The sequence below is a fragment of the Ursus maritimus genome, unplaced genomic scaffold (assembly GCF_017311325.1).
Source record: "Ursus maritimus isolate PB19 unplaced genomic scaffold, ASM1731132v1 scaffold_12, whole genome shotgun sequence".
Lineage (NCBI taxonomy): Eukaryota > Metazoa > Chordata > Mammalia > Carnivora > Ursidae > Ursus > Ursus maritimus.
In genome coordinates, this window is record NW_024423564.1 from 24,037,862 (window position 1) to 24,054,786 (window position 16,925).

Here is a 16,925-nt window from a genome sequence, read left to right on the forward strand (position 1 = left end):
ATTTGCAAAATAAAGGTTGTCCTTGGCCCCATCACCACAGCATTTCTGTAGCTAGGAATGGAGGTCAAACTCCTGGACCACGAGTAACTGAGGAGTGAATGGGAGGTGAGGGTGGGAGGACAGACACTGTTACAGTGGCTTAAGACAGGTTTGAAGGGAAATAGGTAGATGAGGAAGCCTGGACATGGCTGCAGAGACAGAGTTCTTTTATTTGTTTTGTGTATTTTATGAACAGGAGAGTGAAAGAGTTGGTCACAATTATTTTCTTGATGACAAACTTTAAGCAAAGAACCAGAAAAATACAAAGAAATTATTTGTGTTGTGCTCTAAACCTTTGAATCTAAATTGATTTGTTGGAACTATACCTTACAATACCTTATCACTACAAATCTGTTAGGCTGTGGGATGTTATTACAATTTAAAGCAAAGGTTATTATTGGGGATTGGTTTATGTAATATTATGGATGAGACCAAAAATTTCTTGTTTGGTCATTAAGCATTAGATGAATCTCATCCTTGCCAAGCCTTGTGCATAGAGAGAACTTGTCTGGACATTTTATGAATTGATATGGAAAGTGCTCAGACTACATCAGTTGTCAGCATGAAACTGTGACCACATTGAGGATGGTTGAAATGTCTTGTCAGTATACCTCTTTGTTGATGTTAATCTTTCATTCATTCATCAAGTAGTTAATTAAGGCGAACTATGTACAAAGAACTAAGGGGGAGATAAAACAGATTCAAAAAGTATCCTGTCCTCAAAATGTTTATGATAGACTCAGAAAAATAGCGAATGCATAAATAATGGACATATAGTTTAGAAAGTAACGAGGAAGAAACAGAGAGGAAAATCCAAAATCTGCAGGGCAATGATTGCCTTCAGTAGCGACCCAGGTACAGAGATGAATTTTATCGTGTGGATGTTTGCTAGTGTGTCCATGTCAGCGTGCCGAAGCTAGTGTCTAGGGAGCACTTTGCCACACATATAAAAGATTCTTTCCCATGTTAAATACATCCTACTGGTATGGTAATTAATTATCTTAGAAACTTCTTTCCTTTCAGCGAAAAACTTGCACTTCCTTTTATTTTCTCTCCAATATAAATCTCCTGCTTAGCATAGAAACCCTAAAAATTGACTTTCAAAATGATGATCCTTTTTTTCCAATATGTCCTAACCTGTAACTCCAAATAGGGTTTTTGATTGGATCAAAATGTGGTATTTTATGCCCTATGCCACACTTTCAGGTAAAAAGGCTTAAAGCTGTCATCCTGGTGTTTCTGTGTAGGGAAAATATTAAGTATCATGTTGAATAAATATGGAAAAGATTGATTAATCTTCTACTCTTGCTCCAAATATAGCCTGACTCCTGAATGCTTTTTTCATATTTATAGCAGTCCCATTTTCCTCATCACCCCATTTTTCTGTTTTTCTTTGCTTCTATCCTATTGTATGAGGTAATTTTTATTCCATTTTCCCTCATTGGTTTTTGCCCTTGACATTCTATGCAATATTTAGCCATGAAAGCAGTAGCATTTTGAAGGTGGATTTCCAAAGCAAATTATTTCATCCAAGTTCTCCTAAGGCATTGGAAGGACTATAGCTTAGGAAGTCTTTCTTTGTGTAAGGCCAATATTTTGTGACATTTTTATAATGCAGAATACTCACTTCATCTTTACATTGTAAAGATGTTAAAAAATTGTACATAAATAAAAATTACATTCACTATAATAAAATAGCACTTTGGTTCTGTACTGCTTTATAGTTTTCAAAATGGTAAAAGCTGTATTTTAATAATCTATTAGTGCTTCCAATTTCAAACATTTGTTGTGAAGAGCAAGTAGACAAAATGGTCATTGTTATCTCTGTTTTACACAGATGAAAATCAAGGCCCATGTAGGGCAGGTGACTTGTCTTCAAGACCAAGTCTCTTAGTCTCTGCGCCCCAAAGCCATTGGTCGCTCTGTATATTCCACTGCTTTAATAGAAGGTTCCATTTCTTCCAACATCCTGTAACTTTGCATACCAAATGCAACCACACGTGTGTCTATGTTTCATTCTTACTGACTTGGCAATTTCATTTCTGATATCTCTTATATCCATTTCTAATATGCACGTGGCTGATTTTGTATAGACCATACCTCAGGTGAGTTATAACTAAACCAAACTGTGTAAAGATAATTACAGTGCAACTTTGGTTGTGAATGAATTCCTCAATTTATACAGATTATATTAGCCTTCATTTAAAAACTATTTTATTTATCTTCATTATTTATACAGGTTTTATTATTTCATAATTAGAAAATAGAAAAGATATTTTTGGTTCTACGTTCCACCAGTAAAGCCTAAAACAGTTTATGAACTCATCCAACCTTGGGAGTTCGATAAACATTATCCATATTATTCATATTTACCATTTAAAAAGACTTGGAATGTTCTGTAAATAGTAGGGAAAGAGTTATAATTTGTGACTCAATCCAGTATTTCATCCACAAACGGTGGATGTGATGTGGATAAGCCTGTGGATATGATCCACCTGGTGATAAACTCTGACGATTTCCTTCTTCTTCTTTTGTTTTTAAGATTTATCTATTCATTTTAGAGAGAGGGAGCAGGGGGAGGGATAGAGCAAGAACGAGAGAGAGAGAGACTCTCAAGCAGACTCCCCACTGAGCGCATATCCCAACTCAGGGGCTCGATCCCATGACCCCGATCCCATGACCCCATGACCTCGATCCCATGAGCTGAAGTCGAGAGTTGGACACTTAACCGACTGAGCCACCCAGGTGCCCTGTAAACCCTGAGGATTTCTAACTGTGAATTTGAAAACAAAACAAAACATATTACTGAAAGGAACCTTATACATTATCTGGTCCGACCCCCTCATTTTGCAGATGAGAAAACTGAGACCCAGAGGAGTCACAAGCTCCCATAGGTCACAAAACGAGCTGATATCAAGGCTAAGGACAGAGCCCCATCTTCTAACTCTCAAGTGCTATTTCCAATATTTACCTCCCCCGGAAAGATGCCTCCCATGGGGGCATTGCTTCTTGAGAATGAAGTATATTAAATTCACATTTGGCTGCTAATCATTTTCTCAGCAGCTCTATGGTATTTCATTAACTGCTGCATGTAACACTCTGGCCTTTCACCTGTATTAACTTGAGCTCATTAAACTTGAGGCCAATAATAAACAGGACCGAACTAATACAGATATTTTGCATGGTATGTGTTCAGCATTTTCTTAAGTGGTGTCTACTGTATGAAACATTTTTCTCTGCATAGTTTGTGGAATGAGTAAAAACGGGAAGCACAGATTTCAAGGAATAGATTATATGTGTAGTATGCCTCTTTATATCAATCAAAAATATATTACACACTCATCTAATACAGAGCTTTGTAAGAACAATAAAGAAATATGAGTGACAGCACAGCACAGGGTCTGGCATCTGGTCGACTGGGATGCGAATCCTAGCTCTGCCATTTCTTAATGGCAAGAGTTGGAACAAGTTGCTTAGCCTTTCTGAAACTGTGTTCTCATCTGTAAAAGGGGACGAGGACAACACCCATTTCACAGGGTTGCAGTAACGTACGGATAATGTACTCAAGTGCTTTGCAGAAGGCCTGGTGTATAACGATGTGCTGGTTAATGTGCTGGTTTTGATGAAGATGGTGCTGACAATGCACTTCCTTCCCTCGTTGAACTTACAGTCGCCTCCCACTACAGCTGTTGTCGAGGAGGCTGATGTTCCCCATGTCTTCTCCCCGCCTCGTCATTACTGCAGAATACAGGCAAGGGTCCTCTAGAGTTCCAAGAAAGAAAAACTAATCCCAGCTTCCCCACCAACATGATTTCATGTTCATTTTGTTGGAGAAGTAACTCTTTTGCAGCTTACAGCCTCTGCGGCCATCAGTTAAACACAAGCTCTTGTGTGATTTTGATTTTTGAGATTCTGACTGAGCAGGGAATGGTGAGAGAGGAGGGGTCATTTGCAGAAAGAGGAGCAGCAAAGAGGTAGAGCGAGAGGTCTGTCAGAGAAGGGTTCTGTGTCTGAATGAAAGCTGGATGGTTTCAGGCAGAAGTCACTGTGAGAGTAGGAGTGAAGCAGTCAGCAGGTAGCCTGGGAGTGAAGATCAAGGGTGGACTGTTGGGGTCGGGTGTGTAGCCAACATTTGTTCTCTATTTTCCAGAGTACCATAGACTCTTAAAACAAACAAAAAAATCTAATAGCTTATCTATTTCACTTTTCCGCTGCTACCAAAATCCCATCTCCAACATTCCGGATCATTATCTTCTTTCTGCCACAAACATCCTCACTCCCTCAACCCACCCTTTTTTCTACCACCGTAGGCGATGTAATCGCCTATTTTCAAAGAGCTGGTGTTTCCTTACACTCTAAAGAACAAATATCCAAGCTGCTTTGCCCAGAATTCAGAGCCCTCATAGATATCCCAGCTTTATCCCTTGCTATTCCCCAGTCACGTACTATATTTTAGCTCTATAAGAATGGGCTGATCCTGTGGTTTTTTAAATTTTTCATTCCTTTACTCATCCATTCCTTTATCTCTCTCATCTCTTTCCAGCACCACATACTATTTCTCCCTTTTATAATCTTTCACCACAGTTTAAATTCCTCCGTCACTAGGAAGTCTTCCTTAATCTCTTTTTTGGAATTAAGTACTCATTTGGATCAGGGTTGCATCGAACTGTTTGTGCATCTCTTCCTCTACTTATTCTATTTTCCCTGAAAACTGCCTATGGAACCCAGATGTCAGCTGAAATCAGCCAGTCCCGTCCTTCTGGAAATTGCTACAAAATCCCTGGAGATTACGTTCTCTAGGTCACTTCCGGCTGTAAATTCTCCCTCTCACTGAATTCTGCATCTCCCTCATTCTTCCTTCTTGTTGGTTGCTATTCTTTGAGCTATATGCCAACCCAACCATGAAACTCAAGCCTATTTTGCTGATTTTCTTCCAAATTTCTCTCTAAGGCATATAAGTATTTAGGAGGCTTATTTAAGTTTTAAGGGGCAGAGAGGAGGATTTCAATTGCAGCAACACAAACAGCTTGAAATCGAAAATGAGCTCTTCCTCTTTAGTAATGTCCTCCAGCCCTCGTACCATCAGGCTCTGCTCCCTTTCTGTCCGTTCCCTCTTCCTTCTCTTTTTGCTTTTTCCTTTTCCCTCTCTCTCTTTTCCCTCTGTTTCAGAATCCTGCCTTCCCCATGCACAGTAGTTTGGCCATCTCATTGTTTTTGTTTCTCCTAAATCATGCTACAGGGCTTCATCTCCCAAACTCCAAGCTAAAGGTATTGTTTTTGGGGTTTGGGTATTTTTCTTAATGTGGGAATTTATTTTTTTATTTAAATTCAATTAGCTGACTTAGTACATCATTAGTTTCAGATGTAGTGTTCAGTAACTTATCAGTTGTATATAACACCTAGTGCCCATCACATTACATGGTCTCCCTAATGCCCATCACCCAGTCACCCCTTCCCCCCCTCCTCCCCTCCAGGAACCCCCAGATTGTTTCCTATGGTTAAGAGTCTCTCATGGTTTTTCTCCCTCTCTGATGACTTCCCATTCTGTTTTCCCGCCATTCCCCTATAGTCCTCTGCATTGTTTCTTATATTCCACATACGAGTGAAACCATATGATAATTGTCTTTCTCTGATTGACTTATTTCACTCAGCATAACACCCTCAAGTTCCATCCACGTCGATGTAAATGGTAAGTATTCATCCTTTCTGATGGCTGAGTAATATTCCGTTTATATATATTTCACATCTTTATCCATTCACCTATTGATGGACATCTTGGGCTCTTTCCACAGTTTGGCTATTGTGGACATTGCTACTATGAACATTGGGTGCATGTGCCCCTTCTTTTCACTACATCTGTATCTTTGGGGCAAATACTCAGTAGTGCAATTGCTGGATTGTAGGATAGCTCTATTTTTAACTTCCTAAGGAACCTCCATACTGTTTTCCAGAATGGCTGCACCAGTTTGCATTCCCACCAACAGTGTAAGAGGGTTGCCCTTTCTCCGCATCCTTACCAACATTTGTTGTTTCCTGTCTTATTAATTTTAGCCATTCTGACTGGTGTGAGGTGGTATCTCATAAGTTTGTTTCTTTAGAGGAATCTGATAAGCATCATTTAAATAATATTTCAGTTATAAAATAATAATTTTTGGGACACCTGGGTGGCTCAAGAGGTTAAGCATCTGCCTTTGGCTCAGGTCATGATCTCAGGGTCCTGGGATCGAGCCCTGAATCGGGCTCCCTGCTCCGTGGAGAGCCTGCTTCTGTCTCTCCCTCTGCAGCTCCCCCTGCTTGTGTGTGCTCTCTCTATCTATCTACTTCTCTCTGTCTCTGTCAAATAAATAAATAAAATCTTTTAAAAAAATAATTTTCTCACCTCAGTTTCAAAGAATATGAGTTAGTCTTCCTCTAAAGGCCATAAACTGCTTTTTAAAAGAACCACCTCCTACTTGTCTTTGTGGCCCCAGCATCTACACGATGCTTGGCCAAAAACAGGTCTTCCCGCTGTCATCCTCTGTTAGCATTCCATTAATGTTAGATTTTCTTCTTTTGATTGACATTCTTCCTAACATACATTCTGATGTGCTCCCCTTCACAGGAAACTGCTCGCTCTCTTGTATCTTATTAAACAGAGGGCACCGGGTTAGCAATCTGCTGGCTCTCCAGCACCGCTTCCAAAGTGGGCCTCTTCTCCCTCTGGTGTTTCTTCCGCCGGGAGGATTTTCTTCCCCTTTGCTGAACCTCACACCTCCATCTTCACCATTTGCCAACCTATCCTTCAGAACTTAGCTCTGATGTCACCTCTTCTAGAAAAGCTCTGACCCCTCAGCCTGGGTTAGGTACACATTGTCATTGCATATCTAACATTCTGTGTCACCTCTGCCACAGCCCTTGTCTCAAAGGACTGCAGTTGTGATTAACTGTAGGTTCTTTGAGGTCACAGATTGTCTATTATAAATACATCTCAAGTGTCCAGCACTTTGTAAATGTTTTTGAGTTTATGAATCACAGCTCTTGTAGAAGTATATTTTTTACTTCATATGATTTTAATGTTAAATGGATGTATTTGTGTAAATTCTCTCTGAAAGCAATGTTTCAGGTTATCTGACATTTTGAAAAACCAGCTAGATTTTTAAAATATGTTCAAGATATTCATTCATTCATTCGTCAAGTTTCAAAAACAGCTGTGTACCTATTATGTGCCGGATCGAAAAGGAACTCTCTAGGACCTCAAGCGGGGACAGTGGAGGCATAGGCTAATCGCGATAAGGCAGCGCTGCACATGCAGGAGTTAAAGTATGCCCACGGTGCTCTGGAGCACTGTGAGGGGCCCCTAACACTGTGGGGAAGGGGGTCAGTTAAGAAGAGTACTTAGATGCTATGAAAACCAAGCTGAGACTACAATGCCAAATGGGCATGTCCCAGATGAAAAAGACTGGCAGGGGCTTGCCCAGCAGAGGGGATGTGGAAGCCAACATGAAGTACAGAGCATGGTACACAATACAATATAAGTAGTTAAGGCTTATGGGAATAAATTGGCAGGCATGCACTTTACAAATATTATTCCATTTAATGCTTATATCAACATCGTGTGTTAGATACTGTCATCCTCATTTCATTGATAAGGAAATTAGTAGCAGAATGGTTAAGTAATTGGCTCATAGTCACACAGGTAATGAGTGTAAAACTGTGATTTTAATGCAAATTTGACTTCTAAATCAGTACGCTAACCACTATGCAAATGTTGGCTTTCTACTTTCACTGAGAAGCATGAACTGTCATTGCTTTTGACTGATTCAGACATCAGATAGTTTCGCAAAGGTTGTACTCTTCAATTTATCAGATTAAACTAGTAGTTATATTTTATTAATTTCAGATATTTTGCATGTCCAGCTCCACTGTCGCCATTTACACCATTGGGCACCATGTAGTATTATGATAATATGTAGATGGTCCTTTTCTCTTGGTCTTTTATTGTTTTCCACTGTCCGAATTTGATAGTATCATAAAAAATTGCTTACTGTTATGTCAGTGATTAAGCATTACATGGAAATTACTCATGGGAAAAATCTGAGTTTCTGAATCTAAGCCATCCCAAAACAGATTTTGAAATAAAAATCAGGATCAAATGTAAGCAGTTGATTACTCTTATAATTGACAGAAGGGAAGAAGAAAAGTAACTGAATTTGGACAGAACAGAATCGAGACTTCTCACCTCTGTTTCCCATACTTACGTCATGCTGAGCGCACAGTAGTTGAAATTAAGGTATCTTCCAAACATACTCAGAGAACCCATGTTCCCAGCCATTGTGCTCCAAATTTTATATTTTAAGTATCTAAAAAGTATTCCATTGCTTTCCTGAGTTTTTTAAAAGAGTAACTCTTTGAAGTTTTATATATATATATATATATATATATATATATATATACAATTATATATATATATATATATATATATATATATATATATAGTATATTGCACTCAGTATAAACTTGAAATCCTTCTGTCTTTTAACTTATTACCATTTGACTATCAAGTAATTACTTTTGTGCTGTTATTGTTTCCAATCGGATAAGACAGTATGATTAGGAAAATAGAGTTGATCCATTATAGCATATACACCATTGCTATTCGCCAACTTGCTGCCACTCTCATAAAAATTGTGCAGTTTAAACTGGAAGATACCAGTACCTGCTTCTATTAGAAACAAGAACCCTTTTCTACTTCATAATATGCTCAATTACCTTTAGATTGATCCATGAATAAATTATAATCCAAATAGACTGCTTTACCTTAAAGCTTTGCTGGCTTAAGATATCATTGTTGATTCATTATGTTGTCACTTTTCTATCGGCAATGTAATGCTTTTTATATCTGGATAGAGACAGTTTTAGTGTGAGATACTGTTATCTTTAAATGAGTAGGATTTAGCTTTTCTGGCGAGAACAAATTCATCAATGATGAATCCCTGGAGAAAGTATTGAAACAAAAATCATACCATTTCTGAGCTTTGTTCAGTTCATCAGTTACAAAGCAGCTTTTGATAGTCCTAAAGAACTTTTTTCTTTGTTTAAGAAATATAGCATGACGCTCAAACCTCTCGCTTTGAGTTACCGCAGGCTACAACTTTTTCTGAAGCAAATAATGAATGAAGAGGAAAAGCTCCTGCTGCTGGCTCTATCAGGCTCTGCTGCTTCTCCTCCTGCAATAGGAAATCAATTAACTATATGTTTGGGCAGAGATTTGAACTAAATGCTTTATTAATCATCACTGATTGCACACATACACACTGGCCAACTATGCATTCGTCTTCACTCTTTCTCGGTTTTATTTTGCTTTTCGTTTGTTTGTTTCTTTGGTTTTTTGGCAAGATCAGAACACAAACGTGTGCCCAAATGTGGTATGTGCAAAGGTGGTTGTCTGGTGCAGGAGAGAATTGATCTTTTACATTTTTGGAAAATTTAACTTTTAAAATATTCAGGACTCAGGTATGGTAAAGGCATCTTAATACGTAACAAGTAATTTTTTAAGAGATTTTATTTATTTTAGAGAAAGACAGAGCATGAGCATGAGCAGAGGGAAGAACCGAGGGAGAGAGAGAGAGAGAATCTCAAGGAAACTCGGCACTGAGCACAGAGCTAGATGCACGGGGCTCCATCTCCTGACCCTGAGATCATGACCTGAGCCGAAATCAAGACTAGGTCGCTTAACCGACTGAGCCACCCAGGCTCCTCTCTAACAAAGTAATTTTTTAAAAAGCACTCAACTTTCTTATACTAATTTGCATAAAGCAAAAATCACTATGGCGGCCTTGATGTTTTGGAAGTTGGTACTATACTTGGCCTCTGGGACCTCCATATAGCAGTGAGAAACTACACACAAATGGATCTATTTGACTTGGAGATGAATGGTGGAAGGTTGAGGGGGCGGTCACTGGTATCGTGTGTGAGTGTGCTTTTGATTTAAAGAAGAAATTGGCAACAGTTTTCCTTCTTTTCCATTGATTCTTCTAACTAACACACAAAGAAAATCCAATAGGAATCTTTATGTTAAATTGAGAACTTCTCCTTAGGACTAATTAGAAAAGATTAGCACATTATAATCCTAGCCCTGTTAGCCATAGAAAGGCAATATAATTTAAATATGGCAAATGTGGTCAACCATTGCAAAAAAAAAAAAAACTGCAGAAAATATCAGTCTGGTAGATGTTTATTCAGGCTGTGTTCTGTTCAGCACCAAGGGATTTTCAAATATTATTGTTATTGTTATTGTTAGTATTATTATTATTACCATCACTGGAACAATTTGAAGGTATCACAATTTAAACTTAACTACTTTATTTCTCTCCCTTTGGATAAAGAATATTCTAAATGGGGGAAAAAATCTCCTCTGGTTTATGTTTAAAAGAAGATAGATCAAAAAGTTCCAGGAATGATTTCTTTTGAATAACATTTATAGAATTCTTAGATGGAATTAGAGAGTGCTGAGTAGGTAAGACTCAGGGAATCGGGATAATGGTTCAGAGTTTCATTGAGCTTGCCACCATGAGGGATTGGCTAGAACCAGAGGTCACTTGTTTCAACATTTAATGATTTTTGATAATCTTCAGGAATATAAGATTAGGATTTATGTGCCCTTGATATAGAAGAGAAGCGTGGAGAGAGTGATACTCTGACAAGAATTAAGTCATGTGGACATGCGTTTACCACCTTATAAGGTGTTATCAGAACCCCAGGGGCATTTCCTTGGCATCACATATAATCCCTAACACCTCATCTGCCCCAGGCAAAAGTCATTCCATAAGAGGACATTTCAAACAAGCATTATCTTTTCTACATTAAAAAGGCTTGCCTATGTGATAAATGTTGAGGATTTGTTTTATACTCATTGATCTGATGCTTTCTAGCAAGACAGCATCACCTTTTTTATGGTAAAATAGATATAATATATTCTGTCCCTTTATTGTATTATTTCGTATTACTGAAATCATTACATATCATAATTTAGGAAAGCATTGGGGTATAGGAATGAAGTATGTAGTTGTAGTTTAATTGTATATAAATAATTTTGCATTCATAACATTGCTTCCATTTGCTCGACCTGTTGACATAATTATAGTAAATTGAGAATGGAAGTAACCATCTTAGATATTTCCACATAAATATGTTCTGCTAATATAAATTTTCAGTGGCACTTTGGCTGAATTGGAGCATGGGTTAAGTTTCACTTACCTTCCGTACTAACATCTCTAAAGGACTAGAGAACTCAGTTTCCTGGGACATTATGCAGCCTGGCAGGTGGAGGCCGGTGTTTCAAAACAAGTGTGATTTTTCACTGGAGTATTTGCTAGGTCAGAGATGGAGTGCTGTAGTTTTCCAAGCCTCTATCAGCTAGATAAATGGGCTTTATTTTGTGGGAGAGAAAGAGAGAGAAAAAGAGAGAAGAGAAAGGGTGTTTTTGCAGTGTTAGAAAAGAGACCTAGCAATTCCAGGTTACAGGTGGACACGGAACATTTGAAATTCAGTGGTGTCTATCACCGCCATTATGTGTCAGTAAAAGTGAAGATCAAAGGTTCTAGAAGAGGAGAAGGACAAAAGTGAAGAGGAAATAATTGTGGGATAATGAATAGTATGAGGGCATATTCGTGTTAACTTGAAACCACTTAGCATTTTTCCGTGACACCCAGGTATCTTTCTAAATGAACTTTGTAAAGTACAGCTGAATAACCTTGAGATTTAAAGCTCCATGATGTGATTTTGAATACTGATGGAGTTTGTTTAAGCACTGTGATAGTTCGTCTGCTTTTCATTTCTATTTTTGCCTCCTTCATGCAAACTAAAATTTATTTTCTGTACGGAAAAATCAATAATTTTACCATTTTGTTTTTCAGCTATTCCAGTAAATTGCAATCAACATTAGTTACAGTCTTTAAAGAGATGTAGTAAGAATTTGAACACAATAAAATAGAGATACAGATTAGAACTTTGGCAAAGTACCTTGCTATTGACAAAAGCATTTGTCAGGGACTATGGCTGTGTCTATATTGTGCTAAAAACCTGATGGAGAGGGAAAAAAGCATCAATAGGTTTTACCTTCTGTCTATATGAACCAAACAAATGGTCTAACTAATAGCTATTGTTTTAAGTGAATGGATTTGGTTTACCATTGTGAACTTTATTCCATTTAGAAATGTATTTAATTATTTAATACATATATACTGGGTAAAGGTAGTGCACTCTTGAGGTCTTTTTAATAGTTAGTGGAATCTGATACCTAGAAGACTAGTGGTTCTCAAACAAATGGAGACCTTGTTACCGTATACGAGAAACAATTTCAAAACACACATTTGTTTGTTGATAATACTTATGTATTAATATCCCTATGTTTTTCTCTTCTGTGAGCTAACATGCTTTCTTATTTGTGTGCTTTCCTTTAGAAACTGCCAAGTTTTGGACCTTATCTTGAGCAGCGCAAGGAAATCATAGCAGAGAACAAGATTAGGCAGAAAGAACAAAATGCAGCTTTGCCACCACTTGAGAGAAAGCATTTTATCCCCAAAAAGCCTATACCTACCATCAAGGTAAAAATTAACTTGTATATATACAATTTTGCTGTATAAATATACAATATAGCTCAACATAGCTTAAGTGTTTACTTACTATTTAAGTATATCATTTATTTTGTTTAAAAATATAATGAAAGTTTTAAAAAATCTGGTCTATAGTGATAGGATAGCCTCTTTTATTTGCATATTTTATACTTTCTAGAATACTGTCAAGTATGTGTTTCATGGAAATTTCTGTATGTATTAAATGGGCCAGGAAATATTAAGGTGAATTCTGTCTTCTCATAGTCATTTTAAAATTATCTTCATCTACAATTAAATCCAAGAGATATATTAGCCATACAATACAGCTAAATGATTAATACACAACACAGTATCAATTTGAACAAACTTTGTCTGGTTCAGTCTCTGGAAAGCCTGTACAAATTAGGTTATCAAGAAACGATTTTCTGGGTTATAACAAGAATTGCCATTAAGATGGAATGGTGGATGTGTTATATTTCTTGTTTTTTTTCTTGAACTTTTTATTTTGAGAGAGAGGCAAATTCACATACAGTTGTAAGAAATAACATAGAAAAGTCTTGTGTACCCTTTACTCCATTTCCCCGATGTAACATGCTGCAAATATCACAACCAGGATAATGATACACAGATACAATCTACTGATCTTATTCACATTTTTAAATTTTTTATTTGTATGCACATGTCCGTTGTGCGCATACATGTGTGTTTACTTCTGTGCAATCCCACCACATGTGTAGATTCCTCTTTCCACCACCACAGTCCAGACACAAGACTTCCATCACTGCAAAGATCCCTCAGGTTGCCCTGTTGTAACAACACATGCTTCCTTCCTGCCCGCCTTGCCCATGATGGAACTGTCTTAATGAGAGAAAAGGAGGATGTTATAGGACTCCATTGTCTCTGAAATCAGCATCACTGTACGTGGTTTCAGTTACTGATACTTATTCTTCCTTATTTAATGACAATTTAGTCTTGCATTTCCACTTTCTGTTTGAAGCATCAGCTGAAAAGCTTACTCTTAGGACCTCACAGGGAGCCTCCCAGAAATTCATTTTTAGCTGTCAACTGGGAATTAGAACCCTTAAAAATTCCCTCTACCTATGAGAGAAAAAAAGATGTGTCCTATGTCAAAAACAGTGAGGTTTACACTTGCTGTTGCAAAATTTAAGTGATTCGGAGTTCTGAAAGGAAATATAGAAGTGGCTGAACACAAATTCTGCCAGTACTTCAATACCATAATTCCAAATAAAGTGAACACTTGGGACTTTTACAGCATAGTAGCCCCAAATACTCTCTTGAGCTGTTTCCTTTACATTATTTGTGTGCTACTAAAAGAATGAACTGGACACTGATGATAAAGAGAAGACCAGATCCTTCAGCTCTTCACAAGCCTCCACCCCTCATGTTTGGCTATGATTATTATACGATTTGGGGTTAAGTGAGCATTGTCCCACTTCTGCGTCTCTTCTAAATTAACTTGAATTAAATGTAAGATCTCATTTTTTCCTTACATATAAAAAATAGAAAGATATTATTTATATGTGAAAGAAAATAAGTACAAGGTGATTATACAAGCATTTTGACCTTTCTAGTCTTCTGTTCCTTTGGGGAATGTATTGGTAACCTAGAAGCAAGACAAAAACAGAACAAAGAAAAAACCTACTAGGGTTGAATTCAAGCTGGTTGATCACTAATCCAAATAAAATATCAAACTCAGCAGAATTAAATAAACCAAAGAAATATGAAGTCAGGAAAGTAAGTAACATTTTTTAAAGTATTAAGGAGGGACAAATCTTATTAAAAATAGTGCAAGTTAGGGACGCCTGTGTGGCTCAGTCAGTTAAGCATCTGACTCTTGATTTTGGCTGAGGTCATGATCTCAGGTTTGTGGGATCGAGCTCCGTATCAGGCTCCATGTTCAGCAGAGAGTCTGCTTGTCCCTCTCCCTCTGAAAGAAAGAAAGAAAGAAAGAAAGAAAGAAAGAAAGAAAGAAAGAAAGAGAAAGAAAGAAAATCTTTAAAAATAGTGCAAACTTACATTCCTCTCCTCAGCCTCCTCATTTTAGATTATCCAAATTAAAGTATCCCTCATTTTGCATTGCATGAGCCTCAAGACATTGTAGATACCATCTTCCCAGCTTCAAAAACAATAATAGTGCTGATTTACCAAGGGACTGCTATGGTAGATTTTCCCAGTGTCTAGTGGATTCTCCACTCCCATGGCTTCTCTCCAGAGTGTCATACACATTCTGTCTGTTGTCATTTCTAGGAAGATGGTGTGCCCTGTCAAAACACATAATGGTAGCTGATAATTGTGGGTTGGATTTTTTGTTTGACTCTTCGTTTGTTTGTTTTCTTGGGGCTAGCATTTTCACATAAATAGTCATAAGTGCAGCTTATAGTTATAAGCGCAATAATAGTTATAAATGCAACTATGTCTTTGGAAAATGAGGAATTACATTTGTTAAAACAATGACTGCTCACTTTATCTTGCTTTCTATAAGGCTTTCTATAGAGTGGGGAGAGCATATGTTTTAGAGGAAGAAGGAAACTATAGAGATCTGTTCCCGTCGCAAGAGATCCCTGGTTTCAGATGACTTTTGATTTCTAGAGCCATGATGTTGTGTGTGTGTGTATGTGATTGTATTTTTAATGAGATCAGTTCTCCTCTAATAAATCCACGTTTACTCACAGTCTAGTACGATTTACCAGAGTAGGAGAGAAAGTTCATCTCCTGGAAGCACCCATGGAAATATGTGGCAACCGTATTTCTAATGTGCCTCTGCTGTTCCAAGTCCTGTACATGTTTTATCTCATTCAACCTTCACGGCATCTGGGATAGGTACTATCATTTTCCAGATGAGAAAACTGAGGAAAAATGAAGATTAAACAATTTAATCAAGTCACATAGTAATCAGTGATAGAATGGGGGATGGAAATGAAATGGAGAATTGCTGGCTTAAGAGATTCAAAAGATTGACTCATAATAGCTACAATAGTTTGGATCCATTCTAGAAAATGTACAGAATATACCTAGAGATAGGCTATGGAAGATGAAGAACATGGAATAATGAGAACATTTAGTAAGGGAATTTTAACACATGGGTTTTGTCACAGTTGTACAGTATACTAATCACTTGATTTGATGCAAACATCAAATAAGAAACCTGTAAAATGAGACTACTGGGCAAAGTTAAATTCTTCTCCCCAACATTCTGTAGTTTCATTTGTTTGATTTTTCTAATGTTAAAAGTGCAACGATTAATATGAAAATTACCCATAATCTTAACCACTATGAAAATTTAGATTATAAAACTCTATAATCCTTTTTTGTATCTAAATTTAATACATTAAAATAAACAGAATGTTCTTACATTTGCCACATAAAAACTTCACAATAATTTATATATCACCATTATATTGAAATAATGGCTTCATAGTATTTCATAATATGAACTTATTATTAACTTTTTAAAAGTAACTTATTAGAGCCCGGAGGGCACGGTGCTGCTCCTGGGGAGAAGGCAGGCAAACAACACAGAGGCAGACAGTGTGGAAATGGTGATCTGAAAAATGCCTGGGACACACAGTTGTGGAGATTGTTTGCTTTTCTCAGAGTGCTTCCCTGAGAACAGCAAGCACGGAGACCCCTCTCTGAGGACAAAGGACCTGGCTGGTGCCATGTTCCTCTACAGCCCCTCAGCATAAACACAGAACCACCTGCAGTAAACAGCACAGGTCCAGCACTGGCTGCCTAATCTGCTTGCACCAGGACCCTCACCCCTGTGCTCTGGCAGTACTGCCTGTCTTGGTCAAGTTGGCCTCAGTCCCAGCATGGCAGGCCCCTTCCCCAGAAGACCAGCAGAAACTCCTATCCATACCATGTCTCCCGACCAAAGAGTTCTGCAGAGCTTCGGTTCTAATGGAAGTAGTATCAGGTCTCATTTAACAAGCAGACCAGAGCACACCTAGTTATAGCTCCCCAGCTCTGGCCCAGGACCAAACACTGCCCACTGCAGCCAAGGGAAGCCTCTGCAGAAGACTGGCCTAAAGGATAGAGCAGCCAAAACACAGCAGCGGAGTGCACACAGCACCCACCAGAGACACTTCCTGATGTGCCAGGCCCTGGACACCAAATGACCTCTTCTTCATAAAGCCATTACTCTCAGGAGCAGGAAACATACGGCTTTTCCAATACAAAGAAGAGGGCAGAGACTTAGACAAAATGCCAAGATGGAGGAATTCATCCCAAATGAAACAATTAGATAAGGTAATGGCCAGAGACCTAATTGAA

At 37.9% G+C, this 16,925-nt stretch overlaps 1 protein-coding gene across 2 annotated transcripts in view; it reads left to right on the forward strand.

The window, feature by feature from the left end:
* Positions 1 to 16,925, forward strand: part of DPYD (dihydropyrimidine dehydrogenase) — a 788,358-nt gene that overhangs the window by 753,869 nt on the left and 17,564 nt on the right. For both annotated transcript variants that reach the window (XM_040626997.1, XM_008697678.2), the window contains exon 21: positions 12,480 to 12,623. In XM_040626997.1, the coding sequence (XP_040482931.1) occupies positions 12,480 to 12,623 (144 nt within the window). The remainder of the gene's footprint in view (positions 1 to 12,479; positions 12,624 to 16,925) is intronic.